Raw genomic sequence first — 19,097 nt, 5'->3', positions numbered from 1 at the left:
TGAATTCATTGGCCCAAAGTTGTTCCATTCTGGTAGTTTCCATCTTTACATTGAGGACAACTAACTTCTGGGGTGCATGGGTGGCTCAGTCAGTGGACTAACTTTGGTGTCTGACTTTGGCTCAGGTCATGATCTCATGGTTCAGGAGGTCTAGCCCGCATCGGGCTCTGTGCTGACAGCTTGGAGCCTGGAGCCTGCTTCGAATTCTGTGTCTCCCTCTCTCTCGGCCCCTTCCCCGCTTGCGCTTTCACTCTCTCTCACTAAAAAATGAATAAACATTAAAAAGACAAAAGGATAACTAACTTCTAAGTTCAGGGATATTTCAGATGTTATTTATCACACAAAATCAGTCAGTCTGCAGCGTTCGTTCAAAGTGGAAGTGAAAGTACTGTTAACAGCTATGGATGCAGGATCCAGACTTTGGATCAGACCTGTTCCAGGACATATTTTGTCAGTAATTTTAAAAATGGAGGTAGTTTAGAAATCTGATCTTGAGAAGGCCACGCTATACAAACACAAGGCTTTATTCCAGGTGAGGGTCATGGGTTTTGTAGTCATTTCAGCTGCTATCTGTATAAGCAAGACTCCATCAATAACCTTATGAGGGTCACTCTTTTATATAGGATGTCAATTTTGCCTTAGAAAATGAGCCTAAGTGACTCTAGAGGCTACAAACTGTTTTTGGTAGAAATAGAGGATCCTGTTAGAATGGTAGAAGTTAATTGAGGGCACCTGGCTGGCTCAGTTGGTAGAGCATGGGACTCTTGATCTCAGGGTTGTGAGTTCAAGCCCCATGTTGGGTGTAGAGATTACTAAAAAAAAAAAAAAAAAAAAAAAAAAAAAGAAAAGAAAAGAAAAAGTTAATTCTGCCCATTTGTGGCCCAAAGTATTAAATATATTAAGGAACAAGTATTAAATACAACAAGGAATGAGGCCTAGGTATTTCCATGGTCTTAGATGTTCAACAAACTTTCCAATTTATGAAATGGTGACAAACTTAAAAGCCTGTGGCATTGTGTTGTTACAAGACCCTGGAAAGCTTTTTGAGTACAGATTATACTACTTATCTGGGCTGAATCCTGTGTGGTCTTTAACTGCCCCCTGAACCTTACATAAGTAACACTCTTTGGGATGACCTCTTCATTCCCCAGCTAGCCTCAGAAACATACTGGCTCGTTCCTGCCCATTTGCCAGGCAAAGTTAATGTTCCAGGTTCCTCAATTCTGTTTGAAACCTGGTGACCAAATCTCAAAAGCTTCTTCACCACTCGTGTGGTTTGAAATATATCTCAGGCTTTGACTTATTTCAAATTTCTTTTATTCGGTTAAGGTACAACAACCCTGACTTTTGCCTGATGAAATAGACAAGCAAAGTTGGTTCTCCATAGTTCTTTCCTTGACCATCCGTTTTGTCTCCAAATCTTAATGAACCTTGAAGTCAGCCCTTACGTGGGTATGCTTCTATTGAGTAGAATAAAAGTTTATCTACATATTATACTGTCAACTCCCGATTTCTACTAATTAGCTCTTTGTTAAAAATTTTTCTTTTTTACACTTACTTTTGAGAAACAGAGTGAGACAAAGTGTGAGTGGAGGAGGGGCAGAGAGAGAAGGAGTCACAGAATCTGAAGCAGGCTCCAGGCTCTGAGCAAGCGGTCAGCACAGAGCCTGTTGAGGGGCTCAAACCCACGAACTGTGAGATCATGACCTGAGCCGAAGTCGGACGCTCAACCGACTGAGCCACCCAGGCGCCCCACAGCTCTTTAGAATAAAGATGGAGGTTTCTGGTAACTTTTTGAGACATTAGAACACCGGAAAGTGGTTTCTGAGATTCAGTTGACTTAGTTTTAGTGCCATTTTATTATATTCTTAAACCTTTGAACATTGACAGTCCATTTAGCACATAAGAGAACCCCTAAGTTCTAAGTGCTTAAGAAAGGAAATTAATATGAAAGGACCTACTGCAGGTCTAATGATTAAGTACCTTATTTGTTCTGAGCCCTGAGCACTTGTTTTGGGGAAACTGTTCCATCCTCAGTAACCTCCCCCCACCCCTAATCTTGTGGTCTAATGTACCTGCACCTACCGCAGTAACCATGCCCCTTATGAAGAACTGCTCTAGGGACTTGACAGATGACAAACCTGAGGCACAAACTAGGACACAGGTCTTCTGGGCTGTTGAGAGCTCTTCACACCATCAGGATGTTTTTAAACAAATGTGACTCTCTTTCATGAGAGATTCCAAGTCTTAAATAACTTAATAAAAAAATTTTTTTTTGAGGTTTATTCATTTTTGAGACAGAAAACAAGCAGGGGAGGAGCAGAGAGAGAGGAAGACACAGAATTGAAGCAGGCTCCAGACTCGGAGCTGTCAGCACAGAGTCCGACACAGGGCTTGAACCCAGGAACCACGAGATCATGACCTAAGCTGAGGTCGGATGCTCAAATGTTTGAGCCACCCAGGCGTCCCTAAAATAACTCTTTAAGGCAACTTCAATGAAAAAGGAAGTCTTGGCTGCTTGTGAGAACAACTGCCACTCCCAGAATCAAAAACGACTAGAACACAGACTTAAAAACCAAGTCATTTAATTGTGTCTTCAAAGGTAAACAATATTCGGGGCTGGATCCCAAGCCCTGAGAATGCCAGAGCTGAGGGTACAGAGTTCAGAGGGTCAGGACTCAGGGTGTTCTAAGGCAGAGCACTTCTGGAATTCATGCATTCCGTTTTGCAATTTTGCAAACTGCCAGAAACAGACCCCAAGAGTCTTTTAAGATGGGGAAAATTCAACTTCCACTTTTATAGGTAAGAGTGAAGAGTACCAATAATGTTCCGTTTACCTCTCCTCACTTTTCTCACGTGACCGGAAGCCTGAGCTAGCGTGTCCCACACACACGGCAGCCTAAGCTGCGGTTCAGGTGCGAGCTCAGTGCCTCTGTGCACTCCCTTCCACGCTGCAGCAAGAGTGACCCGGGGCAGAGAGCTCTCAGCAGTACAGCTTTTAACAAGCACGTAAAGTAAAAAGAACCCTCTAGTGGCACACTGAGTTAGTTTATAAGATTTTAATTTACAAATTAAAAAGCTACACGTTTTATTTTTTCTCCTTTTTCTCTTCTTTCTTTCCGTCACTCTTTTCCTTCTCTTTTTCTTTCTCTTTGTCATCTTTCCTATCCTTTTTGCTTTCTTCTTTTTCCTGCCCTTCTTTCTTCTCTGCATCCCGGTTGGCAATTTTGTTGTTGATGAGGTTGTGCAGGGCAACCACAGAACGGATCAACGAGGCCAAATACACCACTACCATCTGGTCGTTGGTCTTCAGGTAAAAGGCCTTGACAAACTCCTGGAGGCTGACATCCGGCAGCAGGTTGAAGACGTCCTGTAGCTGGTAGATGATCTGGTGGTTGATGGGCAGCTTGCCCGTGGCCACTTTCTCCAGGTAGCTCCTGATATCCAAAAGCTTGGAGTTCAGTCCCTTCAAACCATGGACCTGGTTTGTGATCCGCTGGGAAAGAGTGCCCACTGTAGTGTCTTTGATGTCTCTGTAACAAGAAGGCAGGCAAAAGCATCAGTGCATTGTATTATCAAACAGGGTCTCAGAATCCAGGCAAACACCCAGCTTCGTGGGGAGGGGCAGGTTTTCAAAAGAAAAATGTTACTTCATCATTCTATCAAGATAAAGTGCCTTAATTTTGTTTTTATTTGGAGGCATACATTTTATCTTTCTCATCACAAGGCATTTCTCAAAAAACAGGAGAGAACTAAAAATGAAACCATTTCACTTAAAAAAAAAAAAAAACAAAACTATCTATTTCAACTTCCATGAAAAGGGTGCCATTTTCTCCATCCTCATCTGTATGATGTTGTGAGGGGCCTAAATCAGTCAGGACTCAATTTTGAACTGGAAGGAATCTTATTTGAGAAAAACTATGACCCTTTTGAATTAAGTGAGGGTTACAGTATCTTAAAATAAAAATCCATCCTCACACATAGATTGTCGGCAGGCTACCTTCCCCGAGAACCACACGCACAGCAAGAGCACACATCTGCACATCTTCACACATCTGTTCCTGTCACGTCAATACTGCAGTTGCCCAACAAGATGTATTACCCACAATCATAAGTCGTGACTCAAGACACCCTAGAAATGTTCCGGGCCTAGAGCCCAGATCTCTCTACTCCTGACAGAGCCTCTCGGGCCGCTTATGACTCTGACGCCATCCTGAGGCTCACCGTAACAAGTGCTCCACTCCGACTTCCTCAGCTTCCTCTGCTCCAATTTCACTGGTCACGTGCTCAAATGTTTTTGAGGTTGGAGTTCCATCCTAGGAGAGGAGGCTTAACCTTGGTTATTTGCTTACAAGCACAATGACACCCATTCCTTCTCACACCTTGGTTCCTCTGCTTTCAGTCAAATCACCTCATGGGTACAGTACTAACTAGGTTTCCATGTGCCGGCAGAAATGGGGGAGTTTGCTTTGAAAGCTTCATCTTCTAAGCTGACATTACAAATGGCCCTACCCAGTGTTTCCGCAGAAAATCTTGACAATCCCTTAAGACTACTGTGGGGATGGACACTCGAGGAAGTCTTGATTAACTTGATTCTTAAAGCATATAATCCTTTCTAGAATAGGCAGTATACACAATACCTGTACTGGAAACAAGCTCATGTCAGATAATCTTTTAACGTTCTAGTGTCCCTCAGATCCAGTGATGCCAGAGCACCAAAACAATGCAGTCAGAACCAGCTTTCCGGTGGCCTGAATTAATCAAATATCTGTCCAGGGATGTGGTTCACTGTATCACCTGGGGACCTCCTGATGGGGCTGCGGAGCAACTTTCCACAGACCCTGTGCCAGAGAAGAGGCTGTACATCTTCTGTAAAGGCTATGAAGTGTCTGCCAAGGCAGGAGGGCATAGCAGTGAGGGCACATTCTGCAGCCAGACAGCCTGGGTTCTATGGGAGCTGTGGGACCTTGGGAAAGTCACTTAACTTATATTAAGTGGTGTAAATGTTAGCAGTAATTATTTTATCCAGGACAGTATGAATCCTGCAAATGCCATTTATGTCTTTACTTTGGAAGCTAGAATGGCCAGGACTTCATGGCACGGCTTTCCAGGTGCTCATTTTCCCTTGGCTTCATCTTCTGTTATGGCCTTCATGTCCCTTCCATCCCTTATTGAAAAATCTTGCTTTTGTGTGTGTGTATGGGTGTAAGAACTTCTAACTCTTTTTGGAAAGGGCAGGGTAAAATTAACTTAAAAATCGTATCAGACCAAGGATGAAAGCCTGATTTCAACAAGGCAATAAATCTTCACCTAAGCTCCCTAGTGGCAAGGCAAAAAGAGAAACAGGCGGATAGAGCTCAGTGCAAGGAACATTTGCAGGGAGTTAACCTAAAATCTTTTTCCTGATTTAATAGCTGGACATAAGGATAAAGACTACCTATCTAAATCCAGACTTTATCCTTTAGATTTTTGACTTTGGAAATTCAAGATTGAGTTCAAGTGCAAAACTTTATGCTCACAACAAAACACATATATTTTTACACCATGTGCTACCCTAGAATCAGAGTTTAGTTTTCTTGGAAATAGGGAAAAGCTATCTTCTGGTACCTCTTCGTGTCTACACCTGAAGCGCAAGCTAATGGACCATACAGCAGGTATTGGATGCTGTGGAGTGGAACATTCAGGCGTCAAATCACACAGATGGGTCCTGCCATCTAGCTCCAGGCAGCTCTGACTCACTCTATTAGAAAACCTCTATCTTGTCCGCAGGGAAGGAAAATCCTCAAGGAGAAAGCAATGCTGGCCCAGGGGGAGCAGAACAGTGGAAAGTACATTAGATTAAGACGAAACTCACCAGGCTTTGCACTTAACTGTGCTGTCAACATCTCTGGACAAATGTATGAGGAGGACTCTGGGCCTTAATTTCATTTGTAAAAGGGGATTTTAGATTTGTATGGTCCTGTCAATTTCTAAAATCTGCCGATTCAAAAACTCAAGGGGGAAAGAAACATAGTATCAAACTGTTGACACATATCAACAAACTACTCCTTGTTAGAAAGGATTAAAACAACAAAAAATCTGAATAGTCCAATAAGGAAAAAATCTAATCTCCGAGGCTCATAGCCAGATGACTTACATCGTGAACTTCTTCCACTGAAATATATGCTTCTGTGGGCAGTCCCAGGTCCTTTGGCTTCACGTCAATAATGACCAGTACCTGGCAGAAAAACACACTTTAGCAAACCAGCTCACACCAAGCATAAGGAATAATCACAGCCATCCTTCTGATGAGGATTAATAAAGCTATTCATTCATTCAACCAGACATGAGCTGGAATTTTCAGCAGAAATGAGTCTACATTTCACATGATCCCACCATTTTCTCTGCTCTTCGCCCCCACCCATTAGCAAGCTGAGAGGTAGTACAGTGCGGTTATCAAGTCTAAGAAAGTCCGAATCAAGACAGGCAACATTTTGGTCCCATCCCCAACATGTATGAGACCTTACTAACCACTATGAACCTCACTTTTCTTGTTGTAAAGAGGGTAACAACCCCATATAGCTATTGGGAGGATTAAGCACTTAGCACACGTCTACTGTTACTTATAAGTATCTTGGGTTAGTGTAAACTGTAGAAAACAGTACCAATTTGGGATGCCTGGGTGGCTTAGTTCATTTAAGTGTCCAACTCTTGATTTTGGCTCAGGTCATGATCTCACCCTCCCACCCCATCCATCCCCAGCTGAGTCAGGCTCTGCACTGACAGTGTTTATCAAAATAAATTAATTAACAAACTAAAAAAAAAGAAAGAAAAGAAAATGCTACCAATCAACACAAGCAGTTTATAGAGAAAAAAGCAGTGAAATGATTTGCTATCCAAATCCAAATGCTTACATAAGTTAGCAGGCAAGGAATATCACTCAAGAGTTTTTTTTTTATTTTTATTTTTTTTTATTTTTGGGACAGAGAGAGACAGAGCATGAACGGGGGAGGGGCAGATAGAGAGGGAGACACAGAATCGGAAACAGGCTCCAGGCTCCCAGCCATCAGCCCAGAGCCTGACGCGGGGCTCGAACTCCCGGACCGCGAGATCGTGACCTGGCTGAAGTCGGACGCTTAACCGACTGCGCCACCCAGGCGCCCCTCACTCAAGAGTTTTAAAGACAGAGCGAACTTACTGAGTTAGGGCAGTATCTCTTCATAAGTTCATTAATGGCGATGTCATTCTTGTGTAGTTTAGGACCTGTGTGGTACCACCCAACGATTCTTTCTCTGGCTGGGAAGGAAAACATTAATGGTTTTGAACTGTTACATGAAGATCTATATAGAGTTCCCTCCAAAAGGATGGTAAGATCTCTAGTTCTTATGTTCTCTATCTTTTTCAAAATTCCAGACACCTATTTTAAGCCTTGACATACTTGTGAAATCTAAAAGGAATAGAATTCTCAGAAAATAAGCAGTGAGGGAAATCCAGAGACACCCACATCTCAGACTAGTTGAGGCCAGTCACACATGAAACTAGAAAACAATTCCAAGGCAATATGTAAACAAACGCAAGTCTCTGTCACACAGAACCGTGAGCTGTGGGGGGAGCTCTAAGAGCTATGTGGTTGCTCTAAGGAAATAAAACAAAGATGACACGTGACAGAGAGAGATTTACCGTGGTGGTACTTAAGCTCTAGGGGCAGGTGGATTTCATTTGATAGTGCTTCACTTTTCTGCTGCAGAGGGCTAGATCTCTTATCCAAAACCTAGGCCTGACTATCTGGTCTTAAATTGCTACTCTAATTTCTCATTTATTCCACCTCATTCCTTTACTACCACTAGTCTTACTTAAGACTAGCCAAGTGAAAGAGCCCTTGACATTAAACAAAGAGAAGGGAATACGTAGAAAAGGAAAAAAAACCACAGCACACCAGGGGCATGTAGCTGGGCATGCATACACAAATACATACAGATATAAATCAATACCTTCTTTAAAAAATCAATCAATCAAGACATACCATTGACCTTCTTAAACATTCCATACATGTTTTCCAAATAATCATGGTCTAAAAACCAGACAGAATCATCTTTGTCATCTTCATCAAAAGGTACTACGGAGAAAAAATAAGTAAGACGTAGTTTAGGGTGCTAGACAGAACTCTAGGGCATATGTTACAGCTGGAGACCCAAGGCCACATCTGATCGATATGTTTGGCTTGTTCAACACAGCATTAAAATTACTTTTTAAGTTGCTGTCATTAAAAACTGGGAGATTTCATATATAAATCCAGACTTCCACTTCTCTTGAAACTGAAAGACCTGGCAATAACTGGCTAGAGCCAGACAGAGGACCCTCCTGTCCCCACCTTAACAGGGACACAAGCTCATCAGTCTGCTAAAAGCCCTATCACTTCCCAATATTTCCCTTTAACAAATAACATTACTGCTCAGTCCTTTCAGATACTGGAGATTGGGACCTCAGGTCTACAGTTTATTCCAGACCAATTATTTTGTTCTTTGTTGTTAATCATAAAATACATGGATACATTCTTTTTTTTTAATTTTAGAGAGAGTGCACACATGGATGCCAGCAGGGGAGAGGGGCCCAGGGAGAGAGAGAGAGAATCTTCAGCAGGCTCCAGGCTCAGCCCAGAGCCAGATGTGGGGATAGATCCCATGACCTTGGGATTATGACCTGACTTGAAATCAGAGTCAGACGCTCAACTAACTGGGCCAGCCAGAAGCCCCTGGATACATTCTTGTAAAGATTCATGATGCTGAGTAAAAGGTAATATTCTCCATCTTCCCCTTGCCAACCCATGACCATGGTTAACAGTTTACAGGGATTGCAAGGTTACGACATCAGAGCTGCCTACTTTTATAAAGTTTTGCTAGAATATAGCTACCCCTTTGTCAACATACTGTCTACAGTTGCTTTTCTGCTACAGTAGCAGCGCTGAGCAGTTGCAATGGAGACTCTCTGGTCAGGAAATTTAAAATATTTACTATTCAGTTTAGTGAGTACTCTTTAGCCTCCCTTTTCTACACTTTAGCAATTCTGCCATTGAATTTCTGGGTTGTAGTAAAAATGGAAACCATGAGGGTTTCTTTTTTTATTTTAAAGCTGTTTGACATTTTAACCACGCTCAGAAAAATGTAAAAGTTGTCTTGTACCTGCAAAACTGTTGGATACATCAAGTACTTTCTTTTGCCATGACCCCAAAAGCACACCAACGACACGCTTCTGGTTTCCAACCTTGCCTATTCTGAGGGAGAAAGCAGAAGGTCAGTCTGACAGGCACACAGAGAGGTGAAGCCAACAATCAGATACTCAACAGGAAATATCAATGGTATAGATACAAATTAGTTTACCTGCGATCTAATCCCAGTAAACAAATGTGTTAGGTTAGTCCCTAATATTAAAACTTAATATAATAGGTAATTCACGAACTTTGTACACTGGCATTTTTTACCCACTTGTTATTTCTAAGAAATAACATGCTTGTTAACATTTCAAACTGTATAAAGTTTGCAGTTATTCATCTTAAATGGAGAAATGAAAATGGAGAAAATAAAAACTCCCCAGATCATTAAGAGTTTTAAAATGTTATTTGGTTGGTGTTTGAAAAATACATTTCAGTTATGCTACCACCTTTCACTTTTTCTTTTGCAGCTTTCTGCTTTAAACTTTTCCCATCTTCTCGATCCTCAAATATTTTCGGAGATAAAGATGCTAATGTAGAACCACTTTTATGGTCTGGTGCGCCAACTGTTCTCTGGATTATCTAGCCCACGAGGACAAGCCCCACTAGAAGTTACAATTCTTTGTACCATCTAGGGGCTCAGACACTGGGTTCTGACCCTGAGTTAATGTGTGTGCCATCTGGTCTCTGTGAATGGCTTAATCAGGCAGAGGTCAGATGTGAGCTGGTGACGTAATTACACTGAGAGGAGGGCTGAACAAGTGAGAAAGATTTTACTCCAGTATTTCTATCTACCTGTCAAACCGCCTCAGTGATTTTTGTCTTCAGGAGCTACGAGTGTTTCAGTTATACAATCTCATTTCAATGAGATCTTCACATAGGATTCTCCTTTAACCGCTAGCAAATGTGAGGCACAGACACAAAACAACTTCATGTTCAAAGGAAAGACAAAGGTCACGCCAATGTGAAACGAACCACAATTCCTTAACAGTCACTATATTTAATGTATTAATTTTTCTAAACATACAACTTGGAAAAAAATCTTTTATTTTTTATTATTTTTGAGAGAGACAAAGAGAAACAGAGTGTGAGCGGTGGAGGGGTAGAGAGGGAGACACAGAATCCGAAGCGGGCTCCAGGCTCTGAGCTCTCAGGACAGAGCCCGACACGGGGTTCAAACTCACAGACTGTGAGATCATGACCTGAGGTGTAGTCGGTGCCGCCCAACTGACTGGGCCACCCAGGTGCCCCACGGCTCCGCAACTTTATAAATGCTTACTAAATTTGGGATTTGGGTCAAACCAAGTTAAGGATTCTATATCCCTGGTGAGTCTGAATTTTTGGGAAATCTCAGGCACTGAATTTCCACACTTGCAAGGAAACTTCCACACCATGTGCTTTTCTTTTGGTCTACAAAAACCCATGGTTTTTAAAACCCTACATCTGTTATGACAGCAGCCAGTAGTGTCTGCACCATGTCATCTGAACAGAACTGAAATTAGCACTCCCTTAGCACCTCTAGTTCCTATGGGAGAAAAATAGTAACTACTGTACAGTGGGAATGCCCTCATATCCTGTTAGACTGAGGGCTCTACAAAGCAGTGGAACTGGGGACCCCAAGCCTTAAGGAGTCTTGAGGGTTTTGTTTGTTTTGTTTTGTTTTAGCTCTGGCTGAATGAGGAGTTGCACAAGGCAAGTTGCAGGAGAATAGGTGCTTCAACAACTGACTTTGTCTTTACACTTGCCAATTCAAGTAATTATCTTGTAAAAGTTATGAACACGTGTAACAGGTCCAGCGGGACGAACAGCTCCAAAACAAGCAAAGCGAAGGCGGAAGAAACATTTGTGGAATGTTTTATCTTTATTCATTAATGCCCAAATCTCCTAATGCTCTTATTTTTAAAAGAAACACTTGACAACTAATCTACATTTTAAGTTCCCATCAAAACAGATTCCTGTTTAGAAACCACAGCTCTCCCCGGGAGCCCTTCAGGGTACTGAGACCAGAATTTTGGTGACAGCCTTCAGAGGCACAGAAGCACAGATCTGCAGCGTTTTCCTACGAGGCACCGAGTCTTTCTGGTGAAAAGGGGCGGACGAAGTGACAGATGGGCACGAGGCCTGGGGGATCAGGGCCAACTGAAGCTTGCCCCCATATTCTGTCAGCGTACAGAGTTGGGTAAAAGAAGGGGCAGTCCGGACCGCGGAGTGCCGGATGGGGACGGGGGGAAGATGCTGGGTGATTTAGGCTTCGTGATCCGAGGGTGGTCCGGGCCCCTGGGCGAGTCAGTGCCACCCCCGGCCCATCAGCACCCCCGCGGCCGCCGCGCCGTCCCAGCGTGCCAGTGACTCAGCAGCGGCGATCCCGATAGGCCGCCCCGCGCACCCGCTCACCGGTTGAAATGATCCACCACACTGAGCAGCACCAAGGGGTGAACTACCACCTTCTGCACAGCCAGCTCCGGCATCGCGACACACGCCGCCCAGCAGGCCCCGCTCCTCGCGACCCGCAAACACCGGCAGCCTCAGGGACTCTCGGGGATCCTCCAGGCCCGGCTCCTCCTCTTCCGGCTCGGCCGCCGCCACGGTTCCCTTTTTCCGCTCCCAGAGTGCCCCGCGCGCAGCCCCGGGTTTTCGCGCCAGCTGCCATCTTGAGGACGGGAAAGACCGGGGGCAGGTGGGGCCCGCCTTGGGTGACTCGCTGGGAGATTTCCTGGTCTTCGAAGCTAAAGGCACACTGGAGACTGAGAAAAAGGTTGACCTCCTGGTATTGGGCCTGCGCTGTCACTTGCAGCGGCCTTTCGCTTTAGTTCCTTCGCAGTTCACACCCTCCCCCAACCCTTACGCTGTCTGAAGACTGCAGAAAAAAATACTAGAAAAAAATAGTAATTCATATCTCCACCACCCAGAAAATGTTCACCTTTGTTTCATGTCAGAATTCTCCAGAATTTAACTCTAAATCTCTAGGGATGCCTGGCAGGCTCAGTTGGTAGAGCCTGCAACTCTTGATCTAAGGGTGGGAATTCAAGTCCTACATTGGGTGTAGAGCTTACTTCAAAACAAAACAAAACCTCAGAAGGGATGAATCTCTAACATGAGGGCACATTCTTAAAGTGGGTTTGGTAAATTTATCTCATTTTTATTGTTGGGGAATTTCCCCTTAATATTTACTGTGGACACTTCGCCGATAATCAACCTGTTTTTATTTTTCCACCTGTTTATATTGCTTACCATGTAACTGGGGCTAGAAAAGTTCAATTTGTGCCTTGAGTCAGACCATTCGGGTTGTTTTTCACATAAAAGCTTAGGTAAGGGTTGAAGTAACTGAAAAGTAATACGAAATATGTTTTGATATTTAGCTAGGAAAGAAAAAAAGACTAAGGATAATGTAGCAGGTGAAGACACGCATATTTGCAGAAAGGCAAATTATTTAAATTTCGTGCAAGTTTACGTTTCTAATTCTGAGTTGTATGTGTAAACAAAAACAATACCTAAGCGACTTGAATGCTTTGCTTATTGTTTGCCCTGTCTTTAAACAACTTTTACCTTCCCTGTAGCTCCAGAGGATCTGACCTCTCTGAAGAATAACCCGGAGCCTTTTGCTCTGAATCTTGGCCTCCTTCCAGTATAAGCAGGGAGCTTTGAGTATTCTTTTCTGGGTCCTACCCATTAAATTCATTAAATGTACTCTTCTTACTTTTGGGAACATTGCTTTGCATTTTCATTTGTTTTAATATTTGTGATTTGGTTAATAGTAATTGCTACTACTTGAGAAAACAGAACTTTAAGATTAAGAAAATGTAAGTCAGTCCCCATTGTGTGATGTGGTAAAGCATGCTTGAGGGGTTTTAGTGCCTGTTTTAAAGTAGATATTCTTGGGGTTCCTGAGTGGCTTAGTGGATTAAGCAGCCAACCCTTTGGTATCTGCCCAAGTCATGATCTGGAGCCCCATGTCGTGCTCTGTGCTCACCGCATGGAGTCTGCTTCAGATCCTATGTCTCTCTTTCTGGCCCTTTCCCACTTGCTCTCTCTCTCTCTCTCTCTCTCTCAAAAATAAACAAACATTAAAAAAAAATTACAAAGTAGATATTCTTGTTTCATCTCTTCTATGATGTTGTTCAACACAGGATAGACATGTATCTGTTATGGAAAGAACTTGGAAAGATTCCTTCCCCCCAATTTTGTAATTAAAAATATAATAGTGGGGCGTATGGGTGACTCAGTCAGTTGAGCGTCTGACTCTTGGTTGGGCTCAGGTCGTGAGCTCGTGGTTCATGAGTTCGAGCCCCATGTGGGTCTCTGTGCTGGCAGTTCAGAGTCTGCTTGGGGTTCTGTCTTTCTCCCTCTCTCTGCCCCTCCTTCTCTCTCTCTCTCTCTCTCTTTCTCTCTCTTTCTCTCAAAAACAAATAAGTAAACTTTAAAAAATCAAAAAAATTAATAGATATCAGAAGATCAAAGATTGATTTTGATTTTTCTCATGTCAAATAAGGCTTAAAAATTGGAGCCTCAAAGTGTGCCTGGGTGGCTCAATTGTTTAAGTGTCTGGCTTTGGCTCAGGTCATGGTCTCATGTGCATTCAAGTCAGGGCTCTGTGCTGACAGCTTGGAGCCTGGAGCCTGCTTTGAATTCTGTCTCTGCCTCTCTGCCCCTCCCCTACTCACACTCTGTCTCTCTCTAAGATAAACATTAAAAAAAAACAATAAAAGTCCTTAAGAAAAAAAAAAAGAATTGGAGACTTAAGAAAGCTTTTTTTTTATGTATAAAAAAACTGAAATATGTAGAATTTAAAGAAGATGCCTTGAAATCATAAGGAAGGTATTTTCTGTGTTGCTCTCCCCCCTCCTTTTTTTTAAAATGGAACTGACTTGAAATATTTGATACTGTAGCCACTACTGGGTGCTGAATTCATTCAGAGGTATGCAGAATGTTCACTAAATTCTAGACTTAGCCTGATGAGAGCTTAAGGATAATACATTTTCCTCTCCTTTGATCCTCTTTGTTTTTCTTTTTTTAAAAAATGTTAAATTCTTCTTTTTCCAGATTGATTGAGACATAATTAACATATAACATTGTGTAATTGTAAGGTGTACAACATGATTTGATACACATATATATTGCAAAATGATTACCACAATAAAGTTAGTTAAGACCTGCCTCACCTCACATAATTCTCTTTTGTGTGTGGGGGGCAGTGGAGAGAACATTTCTGATTTACTCTCTTAGCAACTTTCAAATACATAAGCCAGTGCTGTTAACTATAGTCACCATAGTGTACATTAGATCCCTATCTTACAGTTGGAAGTTTTCCCTTTTTTCACCAACATCTTGTTTCTCCAGCCCTTTCTATCTCTGGCAACCACTATTCTACTCACTCTTCCTGTAAGTTCAACCTTTGAAGATTCCACATATAAGCGAGATTATACAGTATTTGTCTTCTTGATATATTTCACTTAGCATAATGCCCTCATGGTCCATACATGTTGCAAATGGCAGAATTTCCTTCTTATGACTGAAATATATATATGTGTGTATATGTATACATATATATATATATATATAAACACATATATACATATACACATACATGTATATGTGTATATATATGTAAATCTATATACGTAGACACACATATATATGGCATTTTCTTTATCCATTCATTCATTAATGAACACTTCTGTTGTTTCTATATCTTGCTGTTGTGAATAATGCTACAGTGAACATAGGGGTACAGGCATCTCTTTGAAATAGTGATTTCATTTCTTCTGTATCCATACCAGAAGTGGGTTGCTGAATCATATTGTAGTTCTATTAGTTATTTGAGGTATCATCATACTTTTTTCCATAGTGGTTTTACCTATTTACATTCCCATCAACAGTGCACAAATGTTCCCTTTTCTCCTCATCCTTGTCAACACTTGTTATCTCATGTCTTTTTAATAATAGCCATTTTATTATGGTGTGAGGTGATACCTCACTGTGGTTTTGATTTGCATTTCCCTGATGACTAATGATGTTGAGCTGAGCATCTTTTTATGTATCTGTACGCCATTTGTATCTCTGGAAAAATGTGTATCCTGATCTGCCCATTAAAAAAATACTTATTATTTTTTGTTATTGAGTTGTCTGAGTTCTTCATATATTTTGGATATTAACCCGTTATTAGATATAGGGTGTGAGAATATTTTTTTCCATTCCCTAGGTTGCTTATTTTGCTGTACAGATGGTTTTCAGTTTCATATAGTCACACATTTATTTTTGCTTTTGTTGCTTATGCTTTTGGTGTCATGTACAAAATAGTGTTAAGATCAATGTCAAGGATCTATTTCTCCTATGTTTTCTTCTAGGAATTTTACATCTTAAGGTCTTACATGAAAATCTTTAACCCATTTCAAGTTAATTTTTATTAGTGGTGTAAGATAGGGGTCCAGTTTCATTCTTCTGCATGTGAATATCTGGTTTTCTCGGCACCATTTAATAAAGAGACTATCTTTTCCCTATTGAGTATTCTTACTCTCACTCAGACTATTCTGGCTCTCATTCTCTTCTCTTGGTGTGTGTGTCTGTGTTTATGCCAGTACCATACTGGCATATGGTAGCTTTATAATAAATTGTGATAGCTTTATAATAAAGTTTGAAATCAGTAGATAGGGTGGCTCCAGCTCCCCCCACCCCCAAGATTGCTTTGGCTATTTGGGGTCTTTTGTGGTTCCATACAAATTATAGGATTGTTTTTCCTATTTCTGTGAGAAATGTCATTGGAATTTTGGTAGGGATTGCAAAGAATCTATAGATGGCTTGGGTAGTATGGACATTTTAACAGTATTGATTCTTCTGATCCATGAGCATGGGATAACTTTCCATTTATTTGTTTCATCTTTAATCTTTCATCAGGGTCATAATTTTCAGTGTATAGATCTTTTGCCTTTGGTTAAATTTATTCCTAAGTATATTATAGTTTTTGATGCTATTGTAAATGGGATTTTTTAAACATTTATTTTCCAGATATTTTGTGGTTAGTGTATAGAATCCCAACTGATTTTTTTAAATAAGTGTGTTTTTATTTATTTATTTTTTGAAATAGGCTCCACCCAACATGGGGCTTGAATTCACAACCCTGAGGTCAAGAGTCACATGCTCTACCAGCTAAGCCAGCCAGGAGCCCCAGAATCCCAACTGATTTTGTATCTTGCAACTTTACTGAATTTTTTATTGGTTCTAACAATATTTTGGTGGTCTTTAGGATTTTCTATATATAAGATCGTCTGCAAACAGAGACAGTTTTCTTTCTTTCTTTCTGATTTGGATACAATTTCTTTCTTTTTCTTGCCTAATTATTCTGGCCAGGACTTCCAGTATTGTGTGAATAGGATGCTGAGAGTGGCCACCTTTGTCTTGTTCATGATCTTAGAAGGAAAGCTTTTAACTTTTCACCATTGAGTATGATGTTTGCTGTGGGCATGTCATGTATGGCAGTTATTATGTTGATGTGTGTTCCTTCTATACTGAATTTGTTGAGAGTTTCAGTCATGAAATGGTGTTGAATCTTGTCAAATACTTTTTCTGATTTATTGAGATGATCATATATATATATTTTAAAGTTATTTGTCTATTTTGGGGGGAGGAGGGGCAGAGAGAGACAGAGACAGAGGATCCCAAGCAGGCTCTGCACCGTCAGTGCAGAGCCTGATGCAGGGTTCAGACCCACAAACTGTGAGATCATAACCTGAGCCAAAACCAAGAGTCAGATGCTTAACTGACTGAGTCACCCAGGCGTCCCTGGGATGATCATGTGGTTTTAATTTATTAATGTGGTGTATCACATTTATTCTTTTGTGTGTGTTGAAACATCTTTGCATCTCATGTATAAATCTCACTTGATTGTGGTGTCTTATACTTTTAATGTGCCATTGAATTCAGTTTGTTATATTTTTGCTGAGAATTTTTGCATCTATATCTATCAGGGATATTGACCTATAGTTTTCTTGTATTATTCTTGTCTGGGTTTGATATCAGGGTAATAAAATTAAAAGTGTTCCCTCTTCAGTTTTTGGATGAGGGTGAGAAAGATTGGCATTAATATTTCTTTAAATGCTTGGTAGAATTCAGTGATGGTATCAGTGAAACCATCTGGTCTTGAACTTTTCTTTGTTGGGAGGTTTTTGATTACTGCATCAATCTTCTTATTATTACTCTGTTCAGATTTTCTCTTTCTTTGTGATGCAGTCTTTTTTTTTCTTTATATATACAATAAGACCTTAGATTGCACATAACTTGTTCTGAGAGTGTTCTGCAAGATGAGCAAGCATTTCTAATACATTTTAAGTTGATAAATGAACAATATCTTGCAATATGAGTAGTATGTGACACTGAATGCCACGTGATCACAATTGAGCCGATGGTTCTCCTCTCTTTCTTGCTCGCTGGCTGTGGGATTGTGGGTGATTGTTTCTCATGCTTGGATGCTTGGTCTCAGGCCATGGTATTTGGCAGAAGTCAGTGATTTTTCAGAATGTTGGAAGGTGTCCACAACTGGCACTAGTATATTTTTTGTTACTTGTAAGCACCTAAGAATAGTCCTTTGCTTTTCCAAACAAGAGTAATCTTAGAAACGTTTTGCTGCATTCTAGGTCAGGCTGCCTGCAGATATAGACCATTTTCTCTGCTGCCTTATTGCCAGTTACATTAAATACAGTATATGACAGGAGTTTATTAATACTGTACTGTTGTCAACATCTGTTAGTGATAGTGAAAGTTGTCCTGCACAATAACCCTTCTCTCGTCTCCCTCATACCAGCCATGAAGGTTTTCAAAGGTAAGTGCAGTGGCACCTCGGTGGTTCAGTGGGTTAAGCATCCAACTTCACCTTAGGTCATGATCTTGTTCGAGTCCTGCATTGGGCCCTGTGCTGACTGCTCAGAGCCTGGAGCCTGCTTTGGATTCTGTATCTCCCTACCTCTCTGTCCCTGCCTCACTTATGCTCTGTCTCTCTCTCAAAAATAAATAAACATTTAAAAAATTTAAAAGTAAGTGCAGGTTAATTTCTTTATTTTCCCTTATATTTTGTATTTTCTTTTTTATTTTTATAATATTACAGTATTGTAATCATTTTTATATGAATATACTTGGGTTGTGAAATGAATCATCTGAGCTTTCATTCTTTCTTTCTTTTTTTTTAAATGTTTATTCATGTTTGAAAGACAGAGAGAGACAGAGCACAAGCAGGGGTAGGGCAGAGAGAGAGGGGGACACAGAATCCGAAGCAGGCTCCAGGCTCTGAGTTGACAGCACAGAGCCCGATGCGGGGCCTGAACTCACGAACCAGGAGATCATGACCTGAGCCGAAGTCGGACGCTCAACTGGCTGAGCCACCCGGGTGCCCCTCCATTATTTCTTATGGGGAAATTCGCTTTGATATATGAATGCTTTGGATTACAAGCATGTTCCCGGAATGAATTATACACATAAACCAAAGTTTTACTCTATATTTTAAAGTTCATTTATTTATTTTGAGAGAGAGAGAGAGAGAGAGAGAGAGCACAAATGAAGGAGGGGCAGAGAGAGAGTGAGAGGGGTGGAGAGAGAGAATCCCAAACAGGCTTCACACACTGTCAGCATGGGACCTGATACAGGGCTTGAACTCAAGAACTGTGAGATCATGACCTGAGCTGAAATCAAGAGTCAGACACTTAACCAACTGAGCCACCCAGGTGCGTGTACGTGTGTATATTATATATATAATATACATGCACACATACATACATATGTACATACATGTACGTATGTGTGTATGTACATATATATATTTAAGTAAGCTCTATACCCAACTTGGGGCTTGAACTCACAACTCTGAGATCAAGAGTCACATGCTCTACTGACTGAGCCAACCAGGTGCCCCCATGATTCAGTCTTG

General features: G+C 41.2%; 1 protein-coding gene across 1 annotated transcript; it reads right to left on the bottom strand.

The window, feature by feature from the left end:
* Window positions 1-2,568: 2,568 nt before the first annotated feature.
* Window positions 2,569-11,810, bottom strand: PSMD7 (proteasome 26S subunit, non-ATPase 7). Its single transcript, XM_015069136.3, has 7 exons — window positions 11,582-11,810; window positions 9,159-9,250; window positions 8,003-8,095; window positions 7,178-7,275; window positions 6,137-6,217; window positions 4,225-4,316; window positions 2,569-3,533 (listed from the first exon to the last, which is right to left on the bottom strand). Exons 1-7 carry the CDS (start codon window positions 11,653-11,655, stop codon window positions 3,089-3,091), a joined length of 975 nt encoding a protein of 324 aa, XP_014924622.2. The 5' UTR covers window positions 11,656-11,810; the 3' UTR covers window positions 2,569-3,088.
* Window positions 11,811-19,097: the final 7,287 nt, after the last annotated feature.

The sequence above is a fragment of the Acinonyx jubatus genome, chromosome E2, assembly GCF_027475565.1.
Source record: "Acinonyx jubatus isolate Ajub_Pintada_27869175 chromosome E2, VMU_Ajub_asm_v1.0, whole genome shotgun sequence".
Classification (NCBI taxonomy): Eukaryota; Metazoa; Chordata; class Mammalia; order Carnivora; family Felidae; genus Acinonyx; species Acinonyx jubatus.
Note: the sequence above shows the minus strand (reverse complement) of the source record. Positions and strands in the feature narration are given on the sequence as shown.

Bases quoted from the DNA above. Each gene is read 5' to 3' on its own strand.
- PSMD7 (XM_015069136.3), bottom strand. From the start codon at position 11,655: ATGCCGGAGCTGGCTGTGCAGAAGGTGGTAGTTCACCCCTTGGTGCTG. The intron at 8,096-9,158 runs GTACAAGACAAC...TTTTCTCCGTAG, and splicing joins TGTATCCAACAGTTTTGCAG to TACCTTTTGATGAAGATGAC. The intron at 6,218-7,177 runs GTAAGTTCGCTC...TTTTTCTGCCAG, and splicing joins AGAGATACTGCCCTAACTCA to GTACTGGTCATTATTGACGT.